The sequence below is a fragment of the Didymella exigua genome, assembly GCF_010094145.1.
Source record: "Didymella exigua CBS 183.55 unplaced genomic scaffold M421scaffold_49, whole genome shotgun sequence".
NCBI lineage: Eukaryota > Fungi > Ascomycota > Dothideomycetes > Pleosporales > Didymellaceae > Didymella > Didymella exigua.
The window spans coordinates 80,475-104,631 of record NW_022984823.1 but is presented as its reverse complement, the minus strand read 5'-3'; the positions used below and the strand labels follow the sequence as shown (position 1 = coordinate 104,631).

The 24,157-nt window shown below is 53.9% G+C and overlaps 11 protein-coding genes across 11 annotated transcripts; 6 read left to right on the top strand and 5 right to left on the bottom strand.

Moving 5' to 3' along the window:
• Positions 1-163: 163 nt before the first annotated feature.
• On the top strand, positions 164-2,154 carry M421DRAFT_425728 (GMC oxidoreductase). The gene is made up of 2 exons (XM_033594181.1): positions 164-612; positions 661-2,154. The coding sequence occupies exons 1-2, from the start codon at positions 331-333 to the stop codon at positions 2,044-2,046; spliced, it is 1,668 nt and encodes a 555-aa protein (XP_033443763.1). The 5' UTR covers positions 164-330; the 3' UTR covers positions 2,047-2,154.
• A 1,070-nt stretch (positions 2,155-3,224) lies between these two features.
• On the bottom strand, positions 3,225-4,004 carry M421DRAFT_104387 (uncharacterized protein; the record flags this gene model as incomplete). The annotated part of the gene is made up of 1 exon (XM_033587012.1): positions 3,225-4,004. One exon carries the CDS (start codon positions 4,002-4,004, stop codon positions 3,225-3,227), a length of 780 nt encoding a protein of 259 aa, XP_033443762.1.
• A 1,207-nt stretch (positions 4,005-5,211) lies between these two features.
• Positions 5,212-7,881, top strand: M421DRAFT_23287 (uncharacterized protein; the record flags this gene model as incomplete). Its single annotated transcript, XM_033588418.1, has 1 exon — positions 5,212-7,881. A coding segment is annotated over one exon (2,670 nt), but the record flags the coding sequence as incomplete, so codon positions are not given.
• Positions 7,882-8,740: 859 nt separating this feature from the next.
• M421DRAFT_9606 (MFS general substrate transporter) lies at positions 8,741-9,364 on the top strand (the record flags this gene model as incomplete). The annotated part of the gene is made up of 2 exons (XM_033598363.1): positions 8,741-9,217; positions 9,266-9,364. The coding sequence occupies 2 exons, from the start codon at positions 8,741-8,743 to the stop codon at positions 9,362-9,364; spliced, it is 576 nt and encodes a 191-aa protein (XP_033443760.1).
• A 1,443-nt stretch (positions 9,365-10,807) lies between these two features.
• Positions 10,808-11,272, top strand: M421DRAFT_405643 (uncharacterized protein; the record flags this gene model as incomplete). Its single annotated transcript, XM_033590296.1, has 1 exon — positions 10,808-11,272. The coding sequence occupies one exon, from the start codon at positions 10,808-10,810 to the stop codon at positions 11,255-11,257; it is 450 nt and encodes a 149-aa protein (XP_033443759.1). The 3' UTR covers positions 11,258-11,272.
• A 193-nt stretch (positions 11,273-11,465) lies between these two features.
• M421DRAFT_425725 (ABC-type amino acid transporter) lies at positions 11,466-13,040 on the bottom strand. The gene is made up of 2 exons (XM_033594180.1): positions 12,673-13,040; positions 11,466-12,620 (listed from the first exon to the last, which is right to left on the bottom strand). The coding sequence occupies exons 1-2, from the start codon at positions 12,774-12,776 to the stop codon at positions 11,831-11,833; spliced, it is 894 nt and encodes a 297-aa protein (XP_033443758.1). The 5' UTR covers positions 12,777-13,040; the 3' UTR covers positions 11,466-11,830.
• Positions 13,041-14,052: 1,012 nt separating this feature from the next.
• On the bottom strand, positions 14,053-14,776 carry M421DRAFT_311469 (uncharacterized protein). The gene has a single exon (XM_033589208.1). It carries the CDS (start codon positions 14,708-14,710, stop codon positions 14,177-14,179), a length of 534 nt encoding a protein of 177 aa, XP_033443757.1. The 5' UTR covers positions 14,711-14,776; the 3' UTR covers positions 14,053-14,176.
• A 1,435-nt stretch (positions 14,777-16,211) lies between these two features.
• Positions 16,212-17,042, top strand: M421DRAFT_104383 (uncharacterized protein; the record flags this gene model as incomplete). Its single annotated transcript, XM_033587011.1, has 1 exon — positions 16,212-17,042. One exon carries the CDS (start codon positions 16,212-16,214, stop codon positions 17,040-17,042), a length of 831 nt encoding a protein of 276 aa, XP_033443756.1.
• A 505-nt stretch (positions 17,043-17,547) lies between these two features.
• M421DRAFT_9603 (uncharacterized protein) lies at positions 17,548-19,425 on the bottom strand (the record flags this gene model as incomplete). Its single annotated transcript, XM_033598360.1, has 1 exon — positions 17,548-19,425. The coding sequence occupies one exon, from the start codon at positions 19,423-19,425 to the stop codon at positions 17,548-17,550; it is 1,878 nt and encodes a 625-aa protein (XP_033443755.1).
• Positions 19,426-20,858: 1,433 nt separating this feature from the next.
• Positions 20,859-22,352, bottom strand: M421DRAFT_75193 (eEF1-gamma domain-containing protein; the record flags this gene model as incomplete). The annotated part of the gene is made up of 3 exons (XM_033597109.1): positions 20,859-21,880; positions 22,058-22,247; positions 22,323-22,352. The coding sequence occupies 3 exons, from the start codon at positions 22,350-22,352 to the stop codon at positions 20,859-20,861; spliced, it is 1,242 nt and encodes a 413-aa protein (XP_033443754.1).
• A 202-nt stretch (positions 22,353-22,554) lies between these two features.
• Positions 22,555-23,910, top strand: M421DRAFT_425722 (uncharacterized protein). The gene is made up of 2 exons (XM_033594179.1): positions 22,555-23,482; positions 23,656-23,910. The coding sequence occupies exons 1-2, from the start codon at positions 22,591-22,593 to the stop codon at positions 23,745-23,747; spliced, it is 984 nt and encodes a 327-aa protein (XP_033443753.1). The 5' UTR covers positions 22,555-22,590; the 3' UTR covers positions 23,748-23,910.
• Positions 23,911-24,157: the final 247 nt, after the last annotated feature.

Below are 24,157 nucleotides of genomic sequence, written 5' to 3'. Positions count from 1 at the left end.
TCTCACTCACAAAAATGATGTAAGTCACCAGTCTGTGCTGCTAAATATAGAGCAGCGTTGCATTGGTCTCTCGTAAATCAGGTTGTGGCTTCCAGCCTAACAAGTTGTAAAGCCGTAAGCGTCTTTGTAGCGTCGCACTACAGTGTACCGCCAGCCTCCGTCTGGCACCACAGCGTCATCTACCTTCGTGTCGAGGGGGGCCAATTATCAACTCAGCGGTTTGCTTTAGGGCTCAGTCGCCACGCTGTACTCATCTGTCTCAGGCAACCTCAAATATGCGACGAAGACCTCGGTTTGAATTCGATACTATTCAAACCACTCACATACAGAATGAAGTTTACTCAACCATGGGGAACTCTGCTCTCAACTGCGCTGATTGTTAGCGCTGCTCCCATTGCTGAAAATTGCACTTCCGCGGCTGACTACGATGTCATCATCGTGGGATCAGGACCAGCTGGTCTCATTGTTGCCGACCGCATGAGCGAGGCTGGCAAGAAGACTCTTCTACTCGAGCAGGGTGGGCCTTCGTACTACATCACCGGTGGACGTGAGCGTCCCGGCTGGTTGAACGGCACCGAGCTCAGCCGTGTCGATGTTCCTGGTCTTTACAAGGTATGTTTGCTGTCCACATATATTTTAAATTGAAATTAACACGAACAGTCCATCTTCTCGGTCACTGGCAACCTGACATGTGCATCAGACGTTGTCAACGCCTTCCAGGGCTGCACAGTTGGTGGCAACACTGCCATCAACGCTGGTCTCTTCTTCCAGCCCCCAGCTTCCGATTGGGATCTCTACTTCCCTGCTGGGTGGAAAAACCCTGACATGCAGAGCGCCATTGCAAAGGTCCACGCTAAGCAGCCTTCCACTGACCTGCCGTCAGCTGATGGCAAGCGCTACGTCCAGAGTGGTTACGAGGCTGCCAGGGAGTGGCTCGTTGAGGGTGCTGGCTATGCTGAGGTCGGCTTGAACGATGGTTGGGAGAACCACCACAAGACCAAGGTCTTTGGCCACCCCATCTACAATTACGAGGGCGGTCAACGGAGCGGTCCCGTCAAGACTTACCTCCAGTCTGCGCTCACGCGCTCGAACTTCCACTTCCAGACCGGAACCAAGGTCGTCCGCGTTATCCGTGACGGTCAGACAGCGACTGGCGTTGAGATCCAGCTCAAGGGTTCAAATACCACATCGATCGTTGGAGTCTCTAAGAGCGGCCGTGTGGTCCTCTCTGGCGGTGCTCTTTTCAGCCCTCAGCTCCTGATGTGGTCGGGCATTGGCGAGCCCGCTTCTCTTGGCAACCTCTCCGCATCTGGTCAGCTCACTCTCTCCGCCAGGCAATGGATCAACAACAGTGCCGTTGGCGACAAGGTCTTTGATAACCCGAACTCCTTCATCGAGCTCTTCTCCGACTCCATCTCCTCCTACAACTACAACTACTCCAATCCCATTCCGGCCGACAGGGACCTCTATCTCCAGTCATACTCGGGGCCTTACTCCTTCGCCTCGCAGACTAGCGCTTTCTGGGACTTCATCCAGCAGGGCAATGAGACCGTCGGGTGCCAAGGCACTATCGATTCTTCCGGCTTCGGCAGCTTCATGCAGAACGGCACCATCACTCTGAACGTATACGGAACCTCTGGTCTGCGCTCCTTTGGCCGCGTCGGACTTGACGCCAATGGCATCGCAACACCTTCATCCGGCTTTTTCTACTCCGACAAGCGCGACGCGCAAGCTATTGGCGAGTTCGTGTACAATATCTTCCAGAAGCTGCCCAAGACGCTGCAGCCTTTGAACATCGCCGGAAACTCCACGCTTGAGGAGATCACTACGTGGATCACCACACCGAGTGAATATACGCTAGGTAACGTGCAGCATTGGTCGTCGAGCTGCAGATTCGAGACCTGTGTTGACGCAAATACGAAGGTTATTGGCACGAACAACATCCACGTTGTCGATGCTTCGATCAGCGCGCCTTTGACGACGAACCCGGTTCTGGGTACTATGATCATTGCCGAGCGTGCCGTTGAAAAGATCCTTGCCCTATGATGCGGGGGAATGTGGGTATTGTCATGTAGCGTAGCATAGTTAGCATTAATGGCGTACGGAAAGTCAAAGATACCATAGTAGTATAATTGATAATACTTCATAAACCCGTTTCCTACGGATTCTCTCTCGTGTGTGTTCGGCTTCGCAACTTGCGCAGCGCATAATGAGCAGTTTGGTACAGTGCGATCACAAGCCTGCTTCCGTACTCTGCAGTATACGCATATGTTTAGCGCCTTCTGAGTGGGCAGCCATGGATCTGTAAAATCGTCAATCGTTGCATCAACACGAACACATCGATTAGCATGTGTTGCACTATGTGTTCTAAAGTACCGACAAGTTGCCATGCGGCTGAAAGAGACACTACTGAAACAGGTGCTGGCAGCGTGTCCAACTGGAAGTAGTACTGGGATCTGCGGCAACGGTATACGGCAGTGGGCAGCAGGAAGTAACGGTAATTAAAGTGAGCCGTAGCTGTTAGTTGAGGCATAGTACAGCAGTACTACGTTGAAATTTAGGGTTTATCTTAATATATTGACTTGCCTCTTATGTTAGTATACATATAAAATCTTGTGGCGAAAGCTGTTACATGCAAGAGCTCTATAGTCTTTTGCAAGTTTAAATCCCCTCTATAACGTAATTTTGCTTTTTTCTTATTGTTAAAACTTAGCACTACGTGACAAATACTACCATAGCAGCATAGCTACGTTAAATACGAAAACTACAATAACCTACGCTTACGAACTGTATGGCTACGCGATTACGTAATTGTAGGAAGCTATGGTTGCCTACAATTGCTATAGGTTACGGCAATTAATCTTTGCAGGAGCCGTATGCACTGGGTGCCGGTGGTGGTTGCCAAGGCGCCGCTGGATGGATGCGTCCGAGCATGTCGTACATTATGACATGACACCCAGGATGTTGTACATGTCAGCACTGATGAGGCCGAGGATTGAGAGGCTTCATCGGTCGCAATCCACCTTCCTTCTGCGAGTTCAGTGATCAATGCTGCATCTCTTGAATGGACGAGCAAAATGACAATTTGGGAAAGCTCGAAGATGACACACGGTGGAAGTGATCGAATCGGAAATTAAAGGGCTTCTGCTATGCTGCTGAATGGTTCAAATGCCGGCATAAGCAATATGCTTGTTGAGACGATGGAAAAGGTGAGGCGCTGTCACTTAATCGCTGGAGAATCCGGCCAGGCCCTCGTCGTCAAAGTATTGGTCGTAGTGTCCTGGCTCGAGGTCCTCATCAATGATGATGCTAGCAAGCGCTCTCAATTCCTTTGCCTGCAACACTTTCCCAAGACCAATTGAGAGATGCATGTCCGGCTCATCAAGGGCGTGGTATGTCCAGGTATAGTCGATGTCCTCAAGAGAGTGAGGTTCGTCCTTGGCACCGGCACGACAAGCAACCTTCATCAATTCGACCGCGAATACTGATTCCTCTGCATCCTCCTTTTCAGATTCGAGCCCAGCGGAGTCGCAGCGTACGTGCATGGGCAACCAGATCTGACGTCTGGTAGCATCGGTTGACTCCTCTTTCGCAGGCGAGCGTCGATATGAGGCATTTTTGAGCTTCTGGATGCCAGTGACGAAGTACAATGGCTGGTGCTGCAGGGCAGATTTGCGAAGGAAACTCCGTGCCTCAGTGTCGCGACGGAGTGCCTCGAAGGCGACATATGGGTTGGCCAATGTAGCTATGGACATCTCGTCAGCGGTCAAGACCACGGCGTTGTTGTATGTCGATGCGGTTTTGCCGAGGCTAGAGATGAGGCGCCCTTCTTCATCTCGAGAGATGATGTCTTCGTAGCGTGTTTGAGTCGTAGGCTTGTTATGGGCTGGCGTCACTGTGGGCTTGAAAGATATCGACTCAGTGCTCAGGGGGTCCCTAAGCAGCTGTCCGAGAGCAAAGGAACTCGAAGGGAGCGGTGTTGGAAGGACGAGGATTTGAGACATGGCGTTTGGAGGCTTCTCGGTAAGGCTGTACTGGACAATGCGGAGACGCACTCCTGAGGCACACTTCTTGTATTCAAGCACTTCTCCGGGCTCGGCTACCGTTTCCGAAAATCCAGGGACTGCTATCGCATCGAGCCGAAATGCCTCGAGCGTCGAGCCACCCTCGTGTGACGCCATGCCGTACGCGACCGAAGCGTCAATGTGGAGGCGGGATCGCGTCGAGTTACGTTAGGCCCCGCAAATTACCTGCATGAAAGTGGGTGCAAAGCTATGGTTCGCTCGGCTGCTGTCGGTTGGAACGGTCAAACCTCTGGCCGCTGTTCGCTGTCAAAGGTGTTGCGTACCTGACGATCCCGATTACTCCGGCATCGCCAGAATTTTTGCCGAATCGGTCGAGTGGAGCCCGTACGGATGCACGAGGGCGACCTGTTCATCGTCTCACGGAACTCGGTGAGATGCAAATCTCTCGAGACAAGTCTTTCCAGTGGAAGATAGTCGGACACTACTGTACCGGCAGACTTGACGGTCATTCATTCTTCCACAGTCCAGATGGAGGCCGCGTGACTGTAGGTCTAGACGCTCATCCGCGAGTCGCTCATTTAGGTAGTGATCCATGTGCATGCACTCTGAAATTCTGAATGTCTTCTTGGATTAGCAACACGCTATTACCTAGCTGTAATTTGCGATTGCGCAGGACATTTGATCTACGGGCGATATATTTCATCCGTCTTGTACGGCCACGCATTGGCAACGGCCGGTGAAAATTGCGATTGGGGCTTTCAGGTAAGAGCCGCCCATGGGCATCTTTGTCGCTGCTGCGGTCATCGACGCAGGATGGTTGTGTAGAAAGAGACTGGTGAGTGGTGCAGAAACTGACAGCTTGGCAGTCAGGGAAGTGGCTTCACGTCATGTGGCTGACGGCAGGCGTGTCCGTCTGCCGGCACCGCAAGACTCAAATACGCTTTACGCGCTGCACTTACACTGGCCTGCGTTTGCCGTTATGAATCGCACCTTGCGCAGATGCAGGGACTTGTTTCCTGATGGGTACACGGCCCCTTCTTGATGACCCGCCGGAACCGTGGCTGTCTTTGCGTCCGGCAGTGCGCGGATTGACACTGCCACAGCGGGCGAGGCACGTTCCTTGAACGTGCTGACATCAAAGTCAAAACACCTACTTACCAGCTGTGATTGTGTGACCCTTGCAGGAATGGCGGCCGAGGCCCCTATCAATTCGAGCAAGCACGAGCGTCGCCAAAATGCTCTCGCCGACATCCAATTCGCATCGATACTCGACGATGACGACCTCACGCCAGTCGAGTCCGGGGACGAGACGGAGCAGAAGCTGGAGCTCGAGACGGTCCAGTCCGCGATTGGTGTCAGCATTGGACAACAGCAGACGCGCTTGATCTCGCCGAAAACGCCTGCTGCCGAGAAGGCGGCTGCATTGGAGGATCTCGATGGTGGCGCGCTGTTCGACGGCTGGGAACAACATGCGACTGCGGTCATAGATGCCAGGGCGAGAAATCGCGTACCCTCCCACGGCGAGGTCGATGAGAGCCGTTCTGCAAGAGCTGAGGAGGTCAAGTATGCAGACGAGCCCCTCGAGCGATTGCCCTCGCCGTGGCGCGTGGGGCCCAAGACTTTCCAGGGTCGCATGAGCGACCACCGCACCACGCTACGGCAACACCTCAATAATGGGCGGCGCAGAGCCTCGTCGAGCGGATCAATGGCAGAGGCGGTGCGCAAATACGTGCCCTTCAACCTACCGAAAGCGCCAAAGCACCTGCAGTTCTCGCTGCCAAGCCTCTCGGCCCTGTCACTCGACTACGAGCGCGGGAAGCCAACAACAGGCGCAAGTCCTCGCCCCAGGCAGATAGAAGCAGCGAGCACTGGCAGTATACCTCAGAGCGATGGCAACTCTGAATCGACCTTGGGGCGTCGCAGAAGCTTAAGCTCACCACAACAGGCGAACACGGCACCAATACCCCAAGGCGAGCTCAATGACAGCCTCTCGACCCTTGCGCCGAGGGTGACACCTCGCGCATCGCACGATCGACCTCTACCTAGGTTCCGTAGGTCGAACTCAGAGGGTTCACTGCTGCTTTATCGTTCCAAGTCTATTGCGTCGTCTCTTGGTGACGACTCACGTTTCGAGAGCGTCTCTCAGCAAGTCAACAGCAGATTGAAGGCCATCAAAGACAGCTTCCAAGATTCGAACTTCAAGCTTCCCAGTCCCTCTTTGCCGAGCTTCAACTTCTCATACGGCGATGATGCGATTCGGAGCCGCAATGGCAGCGTACCACCCCGAGGTCGAACCGTCGACGACTACCTCACGCGCAAATCTAGCCTCCGCCCCAGCCCAGCCGCATCATTCCCACGCAACGGCTCATCTGTGTCTCTCAGAGCAATGCGACCCTTCAAAGACGGTGGCTCAGAAGCTGACACCCATCCTAATTTCACAAGAGCTCTGGAGGAGCTGGAAGGCGACCTCGTGATTCTCGGAGGGTATCGTGGCTCTATTCTGCGCTCTGCTGAGCCTCCAAATCGCCAGGTGTGGGTGCCTATCAAGGTTGGCCTGAATCTGCGCAAGGTAGATCTGGAGGTGCCATTCGACGAAGGTGCAGATGAGAGAATGAAGGAGACCATCATTCCCGGTGGCATGTTGACCCACATCGGTCCTGTTGACATTTCCAGACGTCTATTCAAGCGGTTGCGAGCATCTGAGAACTTCAAGAACGGCAAGCTGAGAGTGCACAACTACGGTTATGACTGGCGATTGTCCCCGCACTTACTTGCAAGACAGCTGATTCAGTTCTTGAGATTCCTTGAGTGTAACCAAGCAAACGTTCCGACTGAGAGGAAAGGTGCCATCGTCCTCGCGCATTCACTGGGAGGCCTCATTACTCGCCACGCCATCAATCAACGACCAGACCTTGTCTCAGGCGTGGTATATGCTGGGGTACCACAGAACTGTGTGAACATTCTGGGTCCCTTCCGAAACGGCGACGACGTCTTGCTGTCGTCTCGCGTTCTGACGGCGCAGGTGAACTTTAGCATTCGCACTTCATACGCACTGTTGCCTCTTGACGGCAAATGCTTCATCAACAAGCATACAAAAGAAGAATATCCCGTCGACTTCTTCGACGTCCACACCTGGATCGAAGGCCGCTTGTCGCCGTGCATAGCACCACCATTGCCGCGCCCAGAGGCGCCAAAGGAGAGCAGCTTCAGCGTCAGTGGTGTCTTGAGCGCTATGTCACAAGCTCTGCCAGCGTTCCCCAGTCGGAAGGGTAGTATTTCAAGAGGCAACGGCGAGGCAAGCAACGGTGCAGCAGACGTCGCCCACAATGTCGCGAACAAAGTGGCAGAAGGCAACGCAGAAGCTGCAGGGGGTGGCATGGAGCCTCAAATGGTGGCAGGGCGAAGAATGTCACGTTCGACGTACACAATGAATGACCCGAACCCTGCAACCGCAGTCACCATTTCACGCGACGATGCTATCAAGTACCTCACTCGAGTTCTTGCAGAGACCAAACGCTTCAAGGAAGAGCTTGCCCACGAACCTAGGCACACGGAAGCGAACGCTTACCCACCGATCGCGCTCATGTATGGCAAGTCGACACCAACTGTATATGGTGCCAAAGTCGAGTCTCGCGAGGCGATCGCAAGGGCTGATGTCTACGATGAGCTGGCGTTCGCAAGCGGAGATGGAGTAGTGCTTGCGCGTGCAGCCATGGTGCCCGAAGGATACTCTGTAGTAAGGGGTGGCGTCGTGTCGAGTGATCGCGGGCATGTCACGTTACTGGGCGACCTCGAGGGCGTCGGGCGCTGTCTACATGCCGTGATAAGGGCGCGGCGAGCAGGCATTGGTCTAGGCGGGAAAGAGAAGAAAGCAGCCGACAGCAAGGCGGACGAAGGTCTGGGCATTCAGGTACCGCACATCGCTTCCTGAGTCTATCTGGGGGCGTTTAATACCCATTCGCGGCGAGAAGCGCTAGAGTTGCCAAGCCCGAACCCTGGTGCCCCTGCAGCAGTGACATGTCCACCAAAACATGACAATCAACACCAAATCTTCTCAACATCTTCCACTCGCTTCTAGGTAGCATTGTAAAAATGCTGATGGTCGTACGATGGATCCCGCTCCTTCTAATCGGCCGAAGCCAACCACAATATAAGCCAATGACGTAGCTGACTACCAGCAAGACACAACACCGCCAGACGGTGGATATGGTTGGATGTGCGTAGGCGCATGCTTCACGACCAACTGCTTCACATGGGGCACTGTTTTCTGTGAGTTGCGGGATACTGCCCAGATGACTGCTTTCTGCTGATCCCGCTAGGCCTATGGCATTTATCTTTCGCACTACTTGGCCGATGACCTCTTTCCAGAGGCATCGTCATGTGACTTCGCGTTCATCGGCGGCTTCAAATTCTCTATTGCCATGCTCGTTGCGCCACTTGCCACTGTTCTGGTCCGCAGGTTCGGTACTCACAGAATCATGTTCATCGGGGCGCTCTTTCAGTGTAGTGGATTCATCGCTGCCTCCTTCGCCACCCGGATTTGGCAGCTGCACATGTCCCAGGGGGTTCTAATTGGTGCCGGCATTGGATTCCTCTACATACTGAGTCTGCCGATTTTGTCGTAATGGTTTGTGAAGAAACTTAGTCTGGCAAACGGCATCAGCGCTGCCGGCTTCAGTGTGGGCGGTGTCGCGTTCGCATAGGGATCGCAGGCCATGATCCAGCACACCAATATTGCATGGTCGCTGCGCATCACCGGCACCATCGCCTTCGTCGCTACTCTTGCTGCCATCGCCGTCATCCGAGATCGAAACAACGTCATTCGACCGCCACAGCTTGCGTTCGACAAGCAGTTGTTAAAACGACGCGATGTGCTGCTGTTGCTGGCATGGGCCTTCACGAGTATGTTGGGCTACGTCGTCCTTCTCTTCAGTCTGTCAGACTTCGCGCTATCGATCGGCTTTTCCAGAGCGCAGGCTACGGACTTGATCGGCTTCTTGAACTTGGGGACAGCGATTGGACGGCCGTTTATAGGCATCATCAGCGACAGATGGAATCGCATTGATATCGCAGGTGTATTCACACTAGCATGCCGCCTATCATGCTTCCCATTCTGGCTACCCGCAACGTCTTACGGGATCACAGTGTTATTTGCTATCGTCTGCGGCGCGAGAGTTGAAGTCTTCTGGATGGTAACATCACTGCATATCATCTTGAGCTTTACTGACAGGTGTCTCCAGACTATTGGACCTCTCTGTGTCGAAGTAGCAGGTATCAAAGAGCTGCAGTCTCTTATCACTCTCGTGGGCTACCATCATAATTCCGACGACAGTTTTTAGAAGGCATTGCACTGAAGCTCTGACGGCCTGTCGCATCTCGAGAATATCTCTACACGCAAATTTTCGCCGGGCTCGCTTACGTTGTTGTGAGTGGCTTCATGTGGCAGCTTCGACGGGTCAAGAGCCAAGATGGGAACCAGGGTTCGCGCAACCATGGATGAGTGTGTACGAATTATGGAATCAAGGCTAGAGCCGATAGGTTCTTCAAAAAGCATTCTCTCTGCTCCAGCTATAATTCAATACTGTCTTGTGCGAACTTTCCCGCTGCAATGTCGACCACAAAGCCTATGTCGACCACAAAGCCTATGTCGACCACAAAGCCTTTTCGATTCCCCGACCTTCCACTGGAGCTTCGTCTCGTGGTCTATGACTGCCTGCCTGTTATCACTCAGCATCACACAATACACGACAGATCTCTCAGAGCGGTGAAGATCGTCTCAAAAGGCATTAACGGAGTCCAGGTACTCCTTACTTGTCGAAGTGTCTACATGGAAGCAACCACTTTGCGTCGCCGAATTTACTACCTGAACGCTCAGCCACTGCGTTTGTCAGTAGGCCTCGGTGCCCTCCACGCCGCGCCGATGGAGGCCATACTGTTATACGCCTCCAACTACGATGCTTACGACCACGAAGGGAGGCATACCGCTTGCGGAGAGACTAAATGCATCATATCAATCTGTGGAGTGTTGGAAAGCATTCTGCGCTGTCGTATGCCAGCGTTTACGCGTAGCGTTGAGATAGCAGTCGACTGCGAGGAAGAAAGTACCGAGTCTAGAATCATCGAAGCTCGCATCAGGTTCCTCTGGCTACTATGCTGCAATGAACAGCAAGGGCCGCTGCCCAAAAGACTGCAGATTCTGCTGCGACCGCGACTCTCCTCAGATGTCAGTGCCAGAATTATCGAAAAGTACCAGATCTTTGGGGAAGCTGGGTATGCACATATGTGGGAGTATTCGCAGGGTCAAAGGTTGTGTGATGAAGAATGGCAAGAGCATTGGGAGGAGGGCGAAAAGCTCTAAGACCGACTTCTACACATCGACTACCTCCAAGGCTATGGCCAAGAAAGCCACCTCCGGCATAAAGATCCTCAAGACTGGCTCACCAGGGTTAAACAGATTCACTTAGTGAATGCGTTGAATTCCTCCATGACGGTGCTCGAATGAGAAGCGCTGTAAGTACCCATCGAGCAACATTAGGATATCGGACCTTTACCGCGCACTAAGTAGTAAACACCACCCTCAGATCAACAATTTACACTGCGCAAAGAGTAAACAAGCAGCGATTGCTTGTCGCCTGCGTTCCTGCCCCCGAACGTTCAAACATATTCAACCCTATTTTCACCTACTCATTTCCCTGCCTCCCTCTCGCACTTCGCCCATTATTACTCCAACAGTAGCTCATCCACCTTAGCAAACGTTTCGGAATTTCCCAAAAATCCGTAACATGTCATCCACTGGTCGGCAAGCCTTCCGCTTCCTTAATCTTCACAAAGATGCCCGCCTCATGGTCTACGATGTACTGCCATCCAACAAATGCCGTCGGCTGTACGTTCTGGACTCAAACAATCAAGTTGCTGGAATAACTGTCATCGTGAAGAATTTGCTTGGCTTAGCTATCATCTACACCTGCCGCGATGTATGTGGCGAGGCGACTGTCTTACGTCGTAGACGGGTATTATCTGGATCTATGCCATTACACCTCGATGTCGAAGAGCGCGAAATGAACAAAGATAGCCACTCGTCCTCAATGCATCATTTGAAGATTGTTCTGAGGTTGATACGGAGACTTCGTGACCCGTCAGGATACGATCCTTTGGCATATAGACTGTACCCAGTTGGCGGCAGCCTCCGGTTACGACTTCGCGAACCTTGGTTTGGACCAACGGATGCCTAGAGCTGTGCTTCGGGCAAAGAAATATCTGAGAAAGAGTGGAATGTGTCATGGGGTGATGGGGCAACGCTCTGAGGGAGAGGGAGGCCGAGAACTCATTGATACATCGGCAGATCAAAAAATTATGTTGACTTCGATAGGCCGAGCTACTGGACAAGAGGGTCATGTAGTCACAGGGAAATGCATTGGCTCCAAAATTTACAACAAAGCAGGGAATTTTGTGTCATTATCTCTACCTTGACTACCTCTAGGGCCCTGCATAAGATCAGACCGTGACACCTTCACTACAAGCTGCACTTTGCAATTAAGCACACAATACACTCAAGGACAGGTTGACAGGGTGAACAGTTCTGAGTGAAAGCCCCAGATTGACGCCGTGATGGTCTCAGCAGGTCATCTCAACAAGAGCCGACTGTCATTTCCAGTCAAGATGGCAATTTCTGCGACCCTGTTGACCTCAAGTCTTTTCAGCTACCAAATAGTTTGACATGGTAGTGAATTCTTCGCGGTATTAAATCCTTTCCTCGATAAGTTTCGTGAATGCCTGCATGAATCTACTGTCTTTAACAGGCTTAATTACACCAACGGCCACTTATAGGACATCCATTTCTCCAAAGTGCGATTCCAATTTCCATTTCCCTGCTGGACGTGAACAAACAGATCCATGTACTGCTTCCACGCAATGTCTCGATCGACCATGTAGCCCAGCTCTTCAAACGTGAAGGTCGCATTCGGGTTAACGATGCAAAGCACTCCAGGATGCAACCGAACCTGCAGTTCAACCTCGATGATGTCGCTAATCATGGCATCAACACCGCCATCCATGACAGCCTTGTAGACGGCATTATTGTCCTGCACCAATACAATAGTAGCTGTCTTCAAGTTTGCCCGGTCAAACGCCTCGTTTGTACCACCCGGGTTGACAGCCACTTTGACACCAGCAGTATCGATAGCGGCGAGAGAAGAAAATTTGACAAGATCTGCACATCGCACGCAGGCGGCCTTGCCCACGCGCTGGATCGCAGTAGAGAAGAAGAGCTTCTGCGCACGGGCTAGAGTGATGCTGACACCACTCATGGCAATATCGAACTTTTGTGCTGCGATATCTGCCGAAAGGTTCGCCCAGACAGTGGGAACGAACTCAACTGGGCGTGAGAGGCCAAGGGAATTTGAGAGCGATTGAGCCAAGTCGATGTCGGCCCCAATGTACGTAGTGTTGATGGCCGGAGTAGCAGGGAGAGCTGTCCGGTTTGTCACTCTGTACGAAAACGGCTTATAATCTCCAGTTGTGCCGACTTTCAGGTAGCCGCGTGCCTGGATTTTATCGAGAATCGAGTTGTTGCTGTGCGAGGCTGGGGCCAGATAGCTGCGAAGAATTAGTTTTCTAAGATCGGAAGGTGACCGCGGTAGGTTCTAACTTGGGAGAGTACTGCTGCTCATGCTCATTGTTGCCTCTTGAGGCATTGGCAAGAGCGCTAATAAGCAAGCAAGCTGCGACGAGTACTGAAGTAGGATTTATCATTGTGGGAATATCCAACTTGGGGTGACTTGGTCGAACCTAAGAAGCTCCGGTATACTTGTACCGCCTGCAGACCTCCGCAATCGCTCCTCCTCAACGGGTCCGAAGAAGCCCCGTTCGGCAAGGCCGCAAAGTATCTGATTAATGAGATAACGATCAGTCGCAGAACAAAACACAGTACTAGTAGTGAAGATAACTTTGCCCTCTAAACCATATGTTAAGATGACTGCCTAACTTCGCGCTTTTGAGAATAGTCAAGTAAGCATGCGCCTGCGCCAACGTTGGAAGTAAGTACATATTGCCATCCTATCTCAGGTCAGAGGCCTTGGCTACATGCACGAGCATGCCTGACACCTCTAGTGTTATCTTATCCACGGACGGGCTCTGAAGGGCTTCTTAGCGACAGGACTAACTCTACTAACGTCTGGAAAGATCTAGCGGACCTCAGCAAACTCTAGCAGCCAATTATATGATTGGCTCTGTGGGACGCTAGTCATTGTTTGGTCGCTAGAGTGCTTGCTGCGTCGCTTCGCTCCTCCGCTTCGCAATCATAATTACATCAACCCACAGATGTTTCACAGCTGTTCTGATTTCTCCATAACCAAACGTATTTTCCAAACAAGTTAGACCTAGAGAGCCTGTTTCCACCTCAGGCAGCATGGACCATGTTATTGAGATTCTGGCAGCGCATAATCATCCGGCGATACTGGTGGGATGCAACGCTCAACAATAGACGGGGTCTTAAGGCGCGATGAGCGGCAGATGCGATCTACTTATCCAAGATGGTGCGCTCGAGAACGTCACTTCAGACCTAGTTGAAACTGGACACTGGGAATTCTATACGCCGGATCCACAGACATCTGAGAAGTCAGTTCCTTTGGTTGAATGTGTTGCGGACCTGGTGCTCTGAAGGACTGAGATACGACATGAGTCCGAATATTAGTATCTAAACCTCTGGTCAGAAAATATCTACCGCATCAGCGTAGATACCTGTCCTACTGTTGAGGTTCCTGATCGCTATCCCTGGCATCCCATCCCTGTCGAAGAAACATGGCACCCGGCTATTGACCAAGGGAATGGCTGGTGATTTGGTCCCCGCCTTCATCCAGATACGAAGGTGCCCAGGAATATTTGTGTCAGGATTCACCAGTGTCATGGTGTAATGGGAAAATATTCATAGCCAAGAAGAATGGTTGCCGTTGGTGTTTTAACTGCGGTCTTTGCAGGCAGTCAAAAATTAAGTGGAATTAAATACTACAAAAATTTTCTCTCTAAGAATACCAGATAAAACCAATGCGTCCACCCACGACAGCCTCTCTGCCGCCATCTTCAACGCCTCCACTGTGCATACATCCAAGTGTGGGAGCAGCGAACCCCTCTCAGCCTTCATCCTCAAACAAGAACTAGAAGTCCAGCACGTCGCTATCCTTCCCCCGGTCAGCCACCGTCACACCACGCAATACAAGAAGATCCACCCGTGACGCGATGAACCCATCATGAAGTGTTTCATACGCGGCGACCGAGTCCTCGAAGCCGCCACTGAGTTGTACAAGCTCAAGGTCAACGGTGAAATCTTGGCGGCTGTGAAACTCGATTGCTTGCGATGTATCTTCGTATTTGAATTGCGTGGTGCCGCTCGCGATCGCGTTTTGAAAATATACAATTGCCGAGGAGGAGGCCGCCACGTCGACATCTTCAGTATAACACTTCGAACCGTGGAAGACGTTGGCAGCCCCTCCGATCAGGACGAACGACGGACGCATTCGGAGTGGGAGGAGGCGGGTGGCTGATAGGAAGCACTCGAGCAGAGCTGTTTCCATTTTGGGGGTGATGAAATTGAAGGACGGCATGTTATGGACGACGGCGAGAGGCAGTAGAGGCATTGAATAAGGCGGGTGTGGAAGTGTCGTGGGTGAAGCTATGGATATACTCAACATCAATCTGGCCTGATCAGCATATGGAGTTGTAGAAGAAATACTTCAATTGGAATTAGTACAAAAAGAAGGATAAGAACAATGGTGTAGTGGTATTGATATTCGATAACAGACTGCAAAGATATGTTAGCAGACGAATGATGGAAATGGAGCGTTGTACCATACTAGTTTACTTCGCACGCTGATATTTGGGAGAGAAACAGGCAGCGGGGCCAAAAGACTGCATGTCAACACGTTCGTGCCTTCCGTTGTATCTGAGTCTGCCCAGGTACCTGCAGCGGCCCACCAGTCTTCACACCACATGCTAGCAAAGGCCTCATCGATAACCATAGATGTCTGCAAGATAGCCTTCAGTGGCGGCTAGTCCAATAAAGACTGATTAGCGTGATGTATTCTCCAGCGTGAATCGCATTGGCGAGCCGGTCATCGGTGATGTTTGCAATGCTCGACGGGGGCGGATAGCGCTTGCGGAGCCGCTTGTACAGTCTTCTAGTTAGCAACTCGAAAGCGCTCTCCCTGTCGGAAAATCCGAAGAGTGGCACAGCCAACCCGTGGGAAGTCTGCTCTCATTATGAAATTCGTGAAATGGCGATGAGGGAAGGCTTCTGAGAGTGGCGGCGACTGGTAACGGCTTGAGACAAAGCACACGTGAGGTCGGAGGAATTGGCAATGATACTAACATCTGAATTGACAGGTGCTTAACGATGAACGAATTCGCAGTCGTACAGGGGAAAAAGCCGTCGCCGGCTGACTGACCTGGAGGAACAGGTGGGCTGTTTGATGATCTACTTGACAGCGTGGTCTGACTAGCCTTCGCATCTAAGTCAAGGGTTACTTCATCTTTCAACTTGACGCAACATTTGATTCCTTTTTGCTTCAAAAGAATTCTTTGCGCTCCGGCTCAACGCGTGGAAGAACTGTTGCTGGCGAACTGCTACGTGACGCGTTGCATTGTAGTCCACACACACAAAACCGGTCTGTAAGTTCAATGCCTGCGCCTGCAAAATGTGAATAGTGCAATTTTATATTGCTCATGGTATCCTAGACAATTTTGTTCGTGCGCGTACCGGATGCCGGCTACGGTACACGTCATCCGGCAGGGAGAAGAAGAATCAACAGCAGCTAAGCCACAATCACGACACGCGATGAGGCGTGCGATCTTGTCGACAACAACAACAGCCCACTGTCGCAATGAGATCGCGTTAGTCAACGTTTGTAGTGCTTGCAAATAATCTTTGAATGGCTAGGTAGCGTGGCTTAGCAACGTTGGATGACGCCAATGACGACTGCAGCCTCACACAGAACCCTATGTCTCGACAACTTCACATCGCGAAACATTAGTAGCAGTGGGTTTGATAACGGCCCGGGTTATTAAAGAACGTACTGTGTACACTCTCCTTGTGGGCAACGAACGACCTGGATACTAATTCTCTCACCGCCTCTCATTCAACTTCGTGGCAACAGGGAGGCGATGACAAAATTCGGAAAGATCAGCCAAACCAGCATGAAGCTATCAGAGGTTCAACAAAAGCGCTCGTCGAGCGAGCCCATAATCACCAGCAGCCATCGAAGCGATGCAAAGCTCTCAAAACCACCGAAAGTAGATGTCCTGCATACGCGTCCGAGGAACCGACTCCAGAAGCGAGGTTCTGCAATCCCGCAGATGCTCACGCCGTATCCCTCTCGCCTTGGCTTTTCAGCGCCCACCACCGCGCTGTACGTTCTGGAGTACGAACCGTATCCGTACAGCACCCACCCAAGCGAGTTCCTGGGTGCCTACTCATCTGTCGACTCGGTGAGCGCCGGAGCCATCGAACACGGCGCATTTACGTTCTCGAGAGAAGGACTGCTCGACGGCAGCGAATACCTGAACGCGGCGGGGCGCATCAAGATTCACTCCCAGCCAGTCCAGCGACGCGGTACTGAGGCGCCAATATCGATTCGCAGCCACAGTCTTGACGAACGACCAACAGCGCAAATTTCCGTCCGATCGGACATCCCTCACCCAAAGTCCCACTCCAACACACTTGCCAGGCCGAACGTGATGCACAGTACGACAAGTCTGAGGAGCATCCAGAAGCCAAAAGAGACCGTATATCTCGCAGTTCGTCATGGACCAACGGCGGCGCAGTGCCTTGGCGTGTTTGCAAGACCGAGTCTGGCGTGGGGAGCATGTCTGAAGAACAAGGCAAGCTGCGCTCTATCAGCCACGCTGAGCGAAGAGGTTAGGGATCTCGATGCGGATGGAATGCCGAGGGTCACTGCTCGGCTGCATGGATGTGGACAGCATTCTTGGTCTGTCGTTGCGAAAGTGGTCGATGCTACCGCCGAATAAACGCAGTCAGGCTTGCCGACAGTAGTACGCAATTTCCAGAGCCCGCACTTGAGCCGCATGACCAACGATCGACGAGCACCACTCTACCTCACAAACGTCGTCGGAGCTCGCCTTCATGGTGTATCGCCAAATGCTCCTTCCAGGATTTTTGACTAGCAGCACAGCACATGGATCCGCCAACCATTGATTGGTCTGGGAGTCTTTTCTCGTCTCGACCCCGTCCCGTAAGCCAGATGGACGCTCTCGAGGTGCACGCTCGCGACGCATCATTGGACGATCATAATACGGCACTGCCTCGAGCACGATTTCAGACTGTTTCAGAGGCTGGAAGAAGCAAATAGCAAAGAAATGTACATTGGGCTGAGTCCATTCCTACACAGCCTCTAATCCCAACAACTCCCAGCCGAGGACGCCGTGCCACCCAAATACAGCAACATCAGACTCCAGAACGCCCCCTCAAACAACAATACAGAAGATATATTAATAGACTCCAGCTAGCATGCTCTCAGAACCAATATGCATCTCCACTCCTACTCACCTCGAAACTACACCCCAGGCCCCTCCCCTCCCCCTTTAGCTTCGCCTCGCCCTCCTGAAGTTGCGCCAGTATCGTGTCGCCGACCGACGGCCCGTCTTCACACGTATCCTTGACGTGAATAACGACGACCTCCAACCCTTTCAGCGGGCTCTCAAACGCCGCGGTCAGGAGCGCGCGATTGTGCTCAGCGCTCACGCTGTTCAGGTTCGACGCTGCGGAGGCTGAGGGATGGGAGGCGTGGGGATTGTTTTGCGCACCTGGGGTGTGAGTGTGGGCGTGGTGCGGATTGGGCGTGTGTGTCCCTGTCGGAGTGTTGCTGAAGTCGGTCATATCATCGTCAGCATGCGAGTGTCCGCGTGCCGAGAACAGCGGCGTGTCGACGTCCTTGCCGATACCGCTGTGCCATGTTCGACTCTTGGCCGGCCCGTCGAGAAGGTCGCGACTAATGCGCTTGCGTTTGCGGCCCTGGCGCGCCGCCTCGCGGGCTTGCTCGTGCTCTTTGCGCGCGTCCTTGACAATTTCTGCAAGGCTGGACAGTTCGGCGAGCAGATGCCGTGGCGCGAGGTGGCCGAAGAGCACGGCGTCGGCTTGCGAATCTGTGTAGCTGCATTCGATAAATATGCCTTTAAGAATGCCGGCGGCGATCTTGGGCGCGGCTTCGGCCCAGATGTATGCTATGCGCGGCGAGAGGGAGAGGGAGTCTGGCTCGACGTCGCCGAAGATGAGGATTTCTTTTGTAGGCGTGGTCATTGTGGATTCGGCGCGGATGAAGAATGCGGATGATTCGACTACGCAGTGGTTGGCGGGTATGCTGTTTTCAGCGACATGGCTGGATCGTCGACGCTGATCGGTGCTGAACGGGCCGAGCCCGGGTGTTCCTGGCTGGCTGTGCGGAACGGGCATCGAGAAGCTGTGCGAGCGTCCTTCTCGGGTCTCGCCCTGATGTAGAGCCGCGGGAAGGTTTTGTAGCCCTGCCGTTTCCTGTAATTCTGCGTTCGATCCGCGGTGAACGTGCCCTGGGCCTTGCATGCAGTGCCCATGACTAACTGTGAAGCCTTTGACGCCTAGTCCATCACAAACCTCGATGTACCCTCTGCTTTTGCCCTGGCCCAAGGCAATGTTACCGCCGTCCGCAAGTCGCTGGAATGACACCAGACCGACTCCGCCGTCTTCGTCGGTGAGATTAGGCCAGATGACATTGTTGAAGATGTGCGTCTTGATGGCGTGGACTGTAAACGGCAACGCCGCTAATCTCTTCGGACGTGAAGTATTGCGGAACGCCGCGGTGTTGACAACAAAGCCAGACAAATGGTCCAGATGTGGATGTGTGATGAGATATGTCGATACGTGTTCCCTGACTACGTGCAACGCATTGGCTCTTGCGCTCGCGTTCGGGAACGGCAGCCCAGCAAAGACACCGTCAAGCAATGTAGTTATCATCAGCGGCATGTCATCGTCCGACAACGGTGTTTCGACCCCAGAGCCGTCATCAGACAAGGGTGCGTGCTCGATCGTCGGCGACGTAGCGTCGTCGTGAATCCGAACGCCACCATGTATACTATCCACTTTTGGGAGCGACTGAGGTCGTGGCTCTGAGACCAGGGGAAAGTGCTGCTCCAGGATTCTCGTGATCGCCGCGAGGTGGGAGCCAGCATCGACCGCAAGGACTGAGTTCTTAGACCATTTGCTGGCCGTCGAACGCACGAGGAAACCGGTCACATTGTCTTCGGCCGGACCACCGCCGGCACCTAGGCAGATGACCTGGATGGCGGGCTCATTGCTGTGCCCAGATGATCTTCGGACCTCCCTGTATCCATCACTGTCCTTCATCCCCTCAGCGCCCATTAACCGTCTCTTGAACGTCACTTTCGCTTGTCGACTTCAGCCTCTTTCGCGTGGATTGTGTCTGAGCCACACTCGATACACTCGCCCGTCAGTCCAAGTGTCGTAAAAGTGCGGACTGTGATGAACGCGAAGTCCCGCGCTGCCGCTCTGTGGTTTGCCCGGGCTAGCTTTCTTAAGTCACCTCAGTCCTCCCCAGGTCACAGACGTAAAGGTAAACGGACCGTCTCCACAGCCCTGCTGCCAACAGTCTCGCTGGCTAAGCCCTGGTGCACGAATCCCACGGCCTCAATCGACGTCGAGGTCGCACGCGGATGGGCCGGACCCACAACCCACCGGCCCTACGATGCAGGCAGCCGGACCCTGGGTCGAGTTCGAGCCGACGCGGGTGATCCAAGCTCTTTCCCTTCCAATCCGGCCTCACTACTCAAGGTGCAGCTCTGCGCTCACGCGACAGCGACGGCTTTTGGCGCGCGGGTGTAGGAATGCGTGCTGGTAAGCTCAACAAGTGTCGCGGAAGGCTGTGCGATACAACAACGGACTTGTAAGCCTGCGATTCAACAATAGTTGAACGCCGGCGAGAAGGTTGTAAGGTGTCGGGGAGTCAGGACTCGAGACGCAAAGAAGCTGCGCCCTTGTTTCTCGTTCCTTCCTACGCCGTTGCAATTGCGGCTGCTTGTCCCTGATCTGAGCCAATCAGCGCAGCAGCCCTGTGTGGGGTAGCTAGCGCCACAAAGAGCTCAAGAACGGTTGAGATCAGGTCGAGCCCCTCGAGACATCCAATCTTTCGGGTCGAGGACGGATGCCGTTGTGGTGTGGTCCAGCGGCGAATAACAGCGGCAATCGTTTCTCTTCGCCCGGCAGAGGAGAGGGCCAGAGCCACAGCTTGAGCTCAGCCCTTGATGTCCGACTTTCACCGCGCCAAGCTACCAAACAACGCGGGAGTCTTTTCAGCACCTTGTAGCGCGCTTGCGATCAGTGCATCTGACCGCGTTTTCGCGCAATCGATGCGATTGGCGACGGCAGTGTGCGGGAGCCTTAGTTGGTGCTGGGCTCGGTATCATTACTAGCCGCCTGACGAGTGGGTGTCTAGGGCCCTGAACAAGACGTTGATGTCGGTCCTTTGGTTGACAGCTGCATGCTGAGCTCCGAGTCGAAACTAGGCTCGTGGCTGGAAAGAGCAGCCAATTGGCGGTTGTATCAGAGAGCAAGGTGAGAGTCAAGATATTGCATGGTGCGGGGTATCACATGCACAACAGCACGTCTTTGGAAGAACAGAACTTGGTGTCGTGAACATGTGCTTTTTGCCTCTATGTTCGGGTCAAAGCAGTCTTTCTGATCTGCTATACCCATCCATCATCCCTCGTACCCCTTGGTGACAGGTCGTAAATCATCCGCATCATTAACAAAACGAACACCGCAGAAAAGCAAAGCATTTACTTGAAGACCTTGCCATCGGCCCACTCGTAGGACTTGCCGTTGACCTCAATGGGCTTGTCCCAGGACCACTGGTCCTCGACAAATTTGCGGTCCTCATCCTTGGTGGGGTCGAGCTTGGTGAACTCGTACGACTCCCAGTCGGGAGCGACATCGAAAGCAGGGAGAGCTTCCTGGCCACGGACGAGGAATGCACCCTTGATAACGGAGTCGTTGGCCTGGCCGTAGACGGAAGTGCAGCCAAAAATGTACTTGCGAGAAGCCTCAAGACGAGCGAAGAAGCCACCAATCAAGTTGGAGGTCATGAAGGTGAGGGTGAGCTCATCGTTGTACTTGTAGTCAATGGTCCAGAGGGAGTACTCCTCGAAGTTGACGTTCTCCCAGAACCAGGGAAGGGCAACCTCGCGGGTCTCCTCGTTGGAGTACTTGCGCTTCCAGTCGTCGAGGACGAAGGTGGCGCGGGGAAGGGCCTCGAGAGGGTGCTTGGGCTTGGGCGCGGCGGGGGCCTCGTCCTCCTCCTCGGGCTCAGCGGCCTTGGGCTTGGGGGCAGCCTTGGGCTTCTCGGCCTTGGGGGCAGCCTCCTTCTTGGGGGCAACATACTTGACGGCCTCCTCGATGAACTCGAGCTTGGGGGCAACCGCCGAGTAGCTGGGGGTGTTGTAGATGGTCTCGTACCAGCGAGTGACGTTGGGGTTCTCGGCCCTCCACGCCTTGTCGAAGAAGAACTGGAAGCCGCGGGCGATGATGCTCGCAGCGAAGATGTCGGCCAGAGTCAGACGCTCACCGACGAGATACGTGTGGGTGAGGAGGTGCTCCTCGAAGGCGTGGACGGCCTTGAGAGCAGCCTTCTGTGACTCATCGACGTTCTTCTTGTTGTAGGGGTCACGTCCGATGATGGGACGGAACCAGCCACCGAGGGGGGGGAGGACCTCGGTGTTGACAAAGGACATCCAGCGGAGGATGGTGGCGTAATCCTGCTTGGTCTTGCCGAGCAGGCTGGTCTTCTCGTTCTGGGAGGCGACTGGGCACGGTCAGCGGCTGAGTCACTGCGAGATGGGAGAATCCGAGAGCAGTGCCGCCAACGCAGATCAGGAGTTTACTTGTTTCAACAGTGGTGTTCAGACAGGGATAACTGAATGAATGACATTCGCACATCATGTAACGCCGTGGGCAGGGTCTGGGTATGCGGAGTACTCACGGTAGACGGCAATGGCAATCGCCTCGGACAGCACGAAGCCGTCGGCGCCCTCGAAGGTGGGGACCTTGCCGAGCTTGTTGAGCTTCAGGTACTCGGTGGAGACGCCCTTGGCCGGCTCTGTGTCGACAACTTCGATATCGAGGCCGTTCTCCTTTGCGACCGCAAGGAGGGACGTGGTGCGCGGGTTACCCTGAGGGGCTGTCAGTGCTGGTCCTCTCGCGAATTCTGGATTCTGCGGAAATCGCGCGCGCTGGGGGCCACTTACGCTGTAGCTGTAGATCTTTCCGAAAGACATGATTGCTGGCTGGCCGTGGGCGGGACTATACAATCAAGGTGAGCAAAGGCGTACGAGAAGGAAAGAAAAAAGGTTGTTTGGGCTCGAAGTGGGGGTGTGGTTTTCGCTTTGCTCTTCTGGCGCTAGAGGCAAAACAGGAAGGCCGGACCTTGGCGGACGGCATTTTGGAGCAGCAGCAGCGTACCGGCCATTGTCGACACCTGCGGACCATTCGCATCGCTGCTCGACCCCCGGCGCAATGGTGTGCCGAACAATTGTGCAAGGCCTGTCGCGCGCTGCCGACACGCTCGCATTTCAGTTGCGGATACAATGCGTCCGCTCCGCACGCCGCAGCCTGCAGCCCCCGACAGCACGATGCATCTCGACGACCGTGTCGAGGCCCGCCGCCGAGATCGTGACTGAGGTCCAGGAGCCCTTTACTGCCGCGAAGCCCTTCGACTTCGAGGCCGCAGATGGAGGAGAGGGCGCCGAGGATGGCAAGAAGATCCTGCGGACACTACGCGTTGTGCCTGCGTCGCCGTCGTACTTCAGCGCAAAGCCCACCTTCACCGACGACTTCCTCTCGCTCTCCGCGCTCCTGCGCAAAGTCGCTACCCTGCCGACAATACCGAATGCGGAGGCGCCCAAGGTCGCCTGGAAGACCGTCGAGCAGTACCGCATCATGACCAACGAGCCCGTCAAGACCCAACGCTTCCACAAGATGCTGCATATTCTGCGCAGGCTGAACTGCATCCACCCACAGCTGATGCCTCAGGAGGTCGTCGACGCCATGAAGCGCTACAAGAAGCCCAGCCAGCCCGGCGACATCAAGCCGAAGCCCGGTGTCATCGACGAGCTCGGCCGAGCCAAGGGCGTTGGGCGGAGAAAGACGTCGTCTGCCGTCGCATGGCTTGTGGAGGGAGAAGGCGAGGTCTTGGTCAATGGCCAGTCTTTGGCCGAGTACTTTGGCCGGCTGCATCTCCGGGAAAGCGCCGTGTGGGCGCTGAAGGCTACCGGGCGACTTGACAAGTACAACGTATTTGGTCTGGTAGAGGGTGGTGGATCAACTGGTCAGGCAGAGGCCATGACACTGGCGGTAGCAAAGGCATTGATGGTGCATGAGCCGGCGCTGAAACCAGCACTGCGACGAGGTGAGTCGAACCCTGATCCTGTTCACATCTTGCACTTTTGTCTTCTTCTTGTGCATGCAAGCGCTGGCGTCCGTAACGTACCAGACATGAACGAGCCACGTGGACTCTTCATGCAGATCTTCGAGCTATCAATCTGTTGCATGTCCGATGTCCAGTCGCTGACCCTTAGACAGCTGGCTGCGTCACCCGTGACCCAAGAAAGGTGGAGAGGAAGAAGCCCGGTCACATCAAGGCTCGCAAGATGCCTACCTGGGTCAAGCGTTGAGGTGCGACCTCTCTGTACATCACCATGTATATCCCCATACTTGTTGGCATTTAGTGGAGTAAAATGTAAGGTGGCCCAGCTTGAAAGTGTGCACGGCGCACGGCTTTATGTTCGACGTAGTGTTCCAAGCAAAGACTTGAATTGCAGTCGAGATCAGTGGTGCCCAAGATGGTTCATGAGTTGGAGCGACCATGAGCCGGGACCTGTGCAACCGAACTGTGAGGATGACCGACAAAGCTTCCACAATTCAGCTGCAACGACCAGGCAGCAGGAAGTCCGACTGTAGCCCAGGCATATGAACTCGATAGCCAGTGTGTGGTAGACAGCTTTCCAACTGGTCCTCGACAGAGTCAGAGATGATTTATAGATGCGCTGCAGACGAACACCCTGTGCGAGCTGCGAGGATAGCT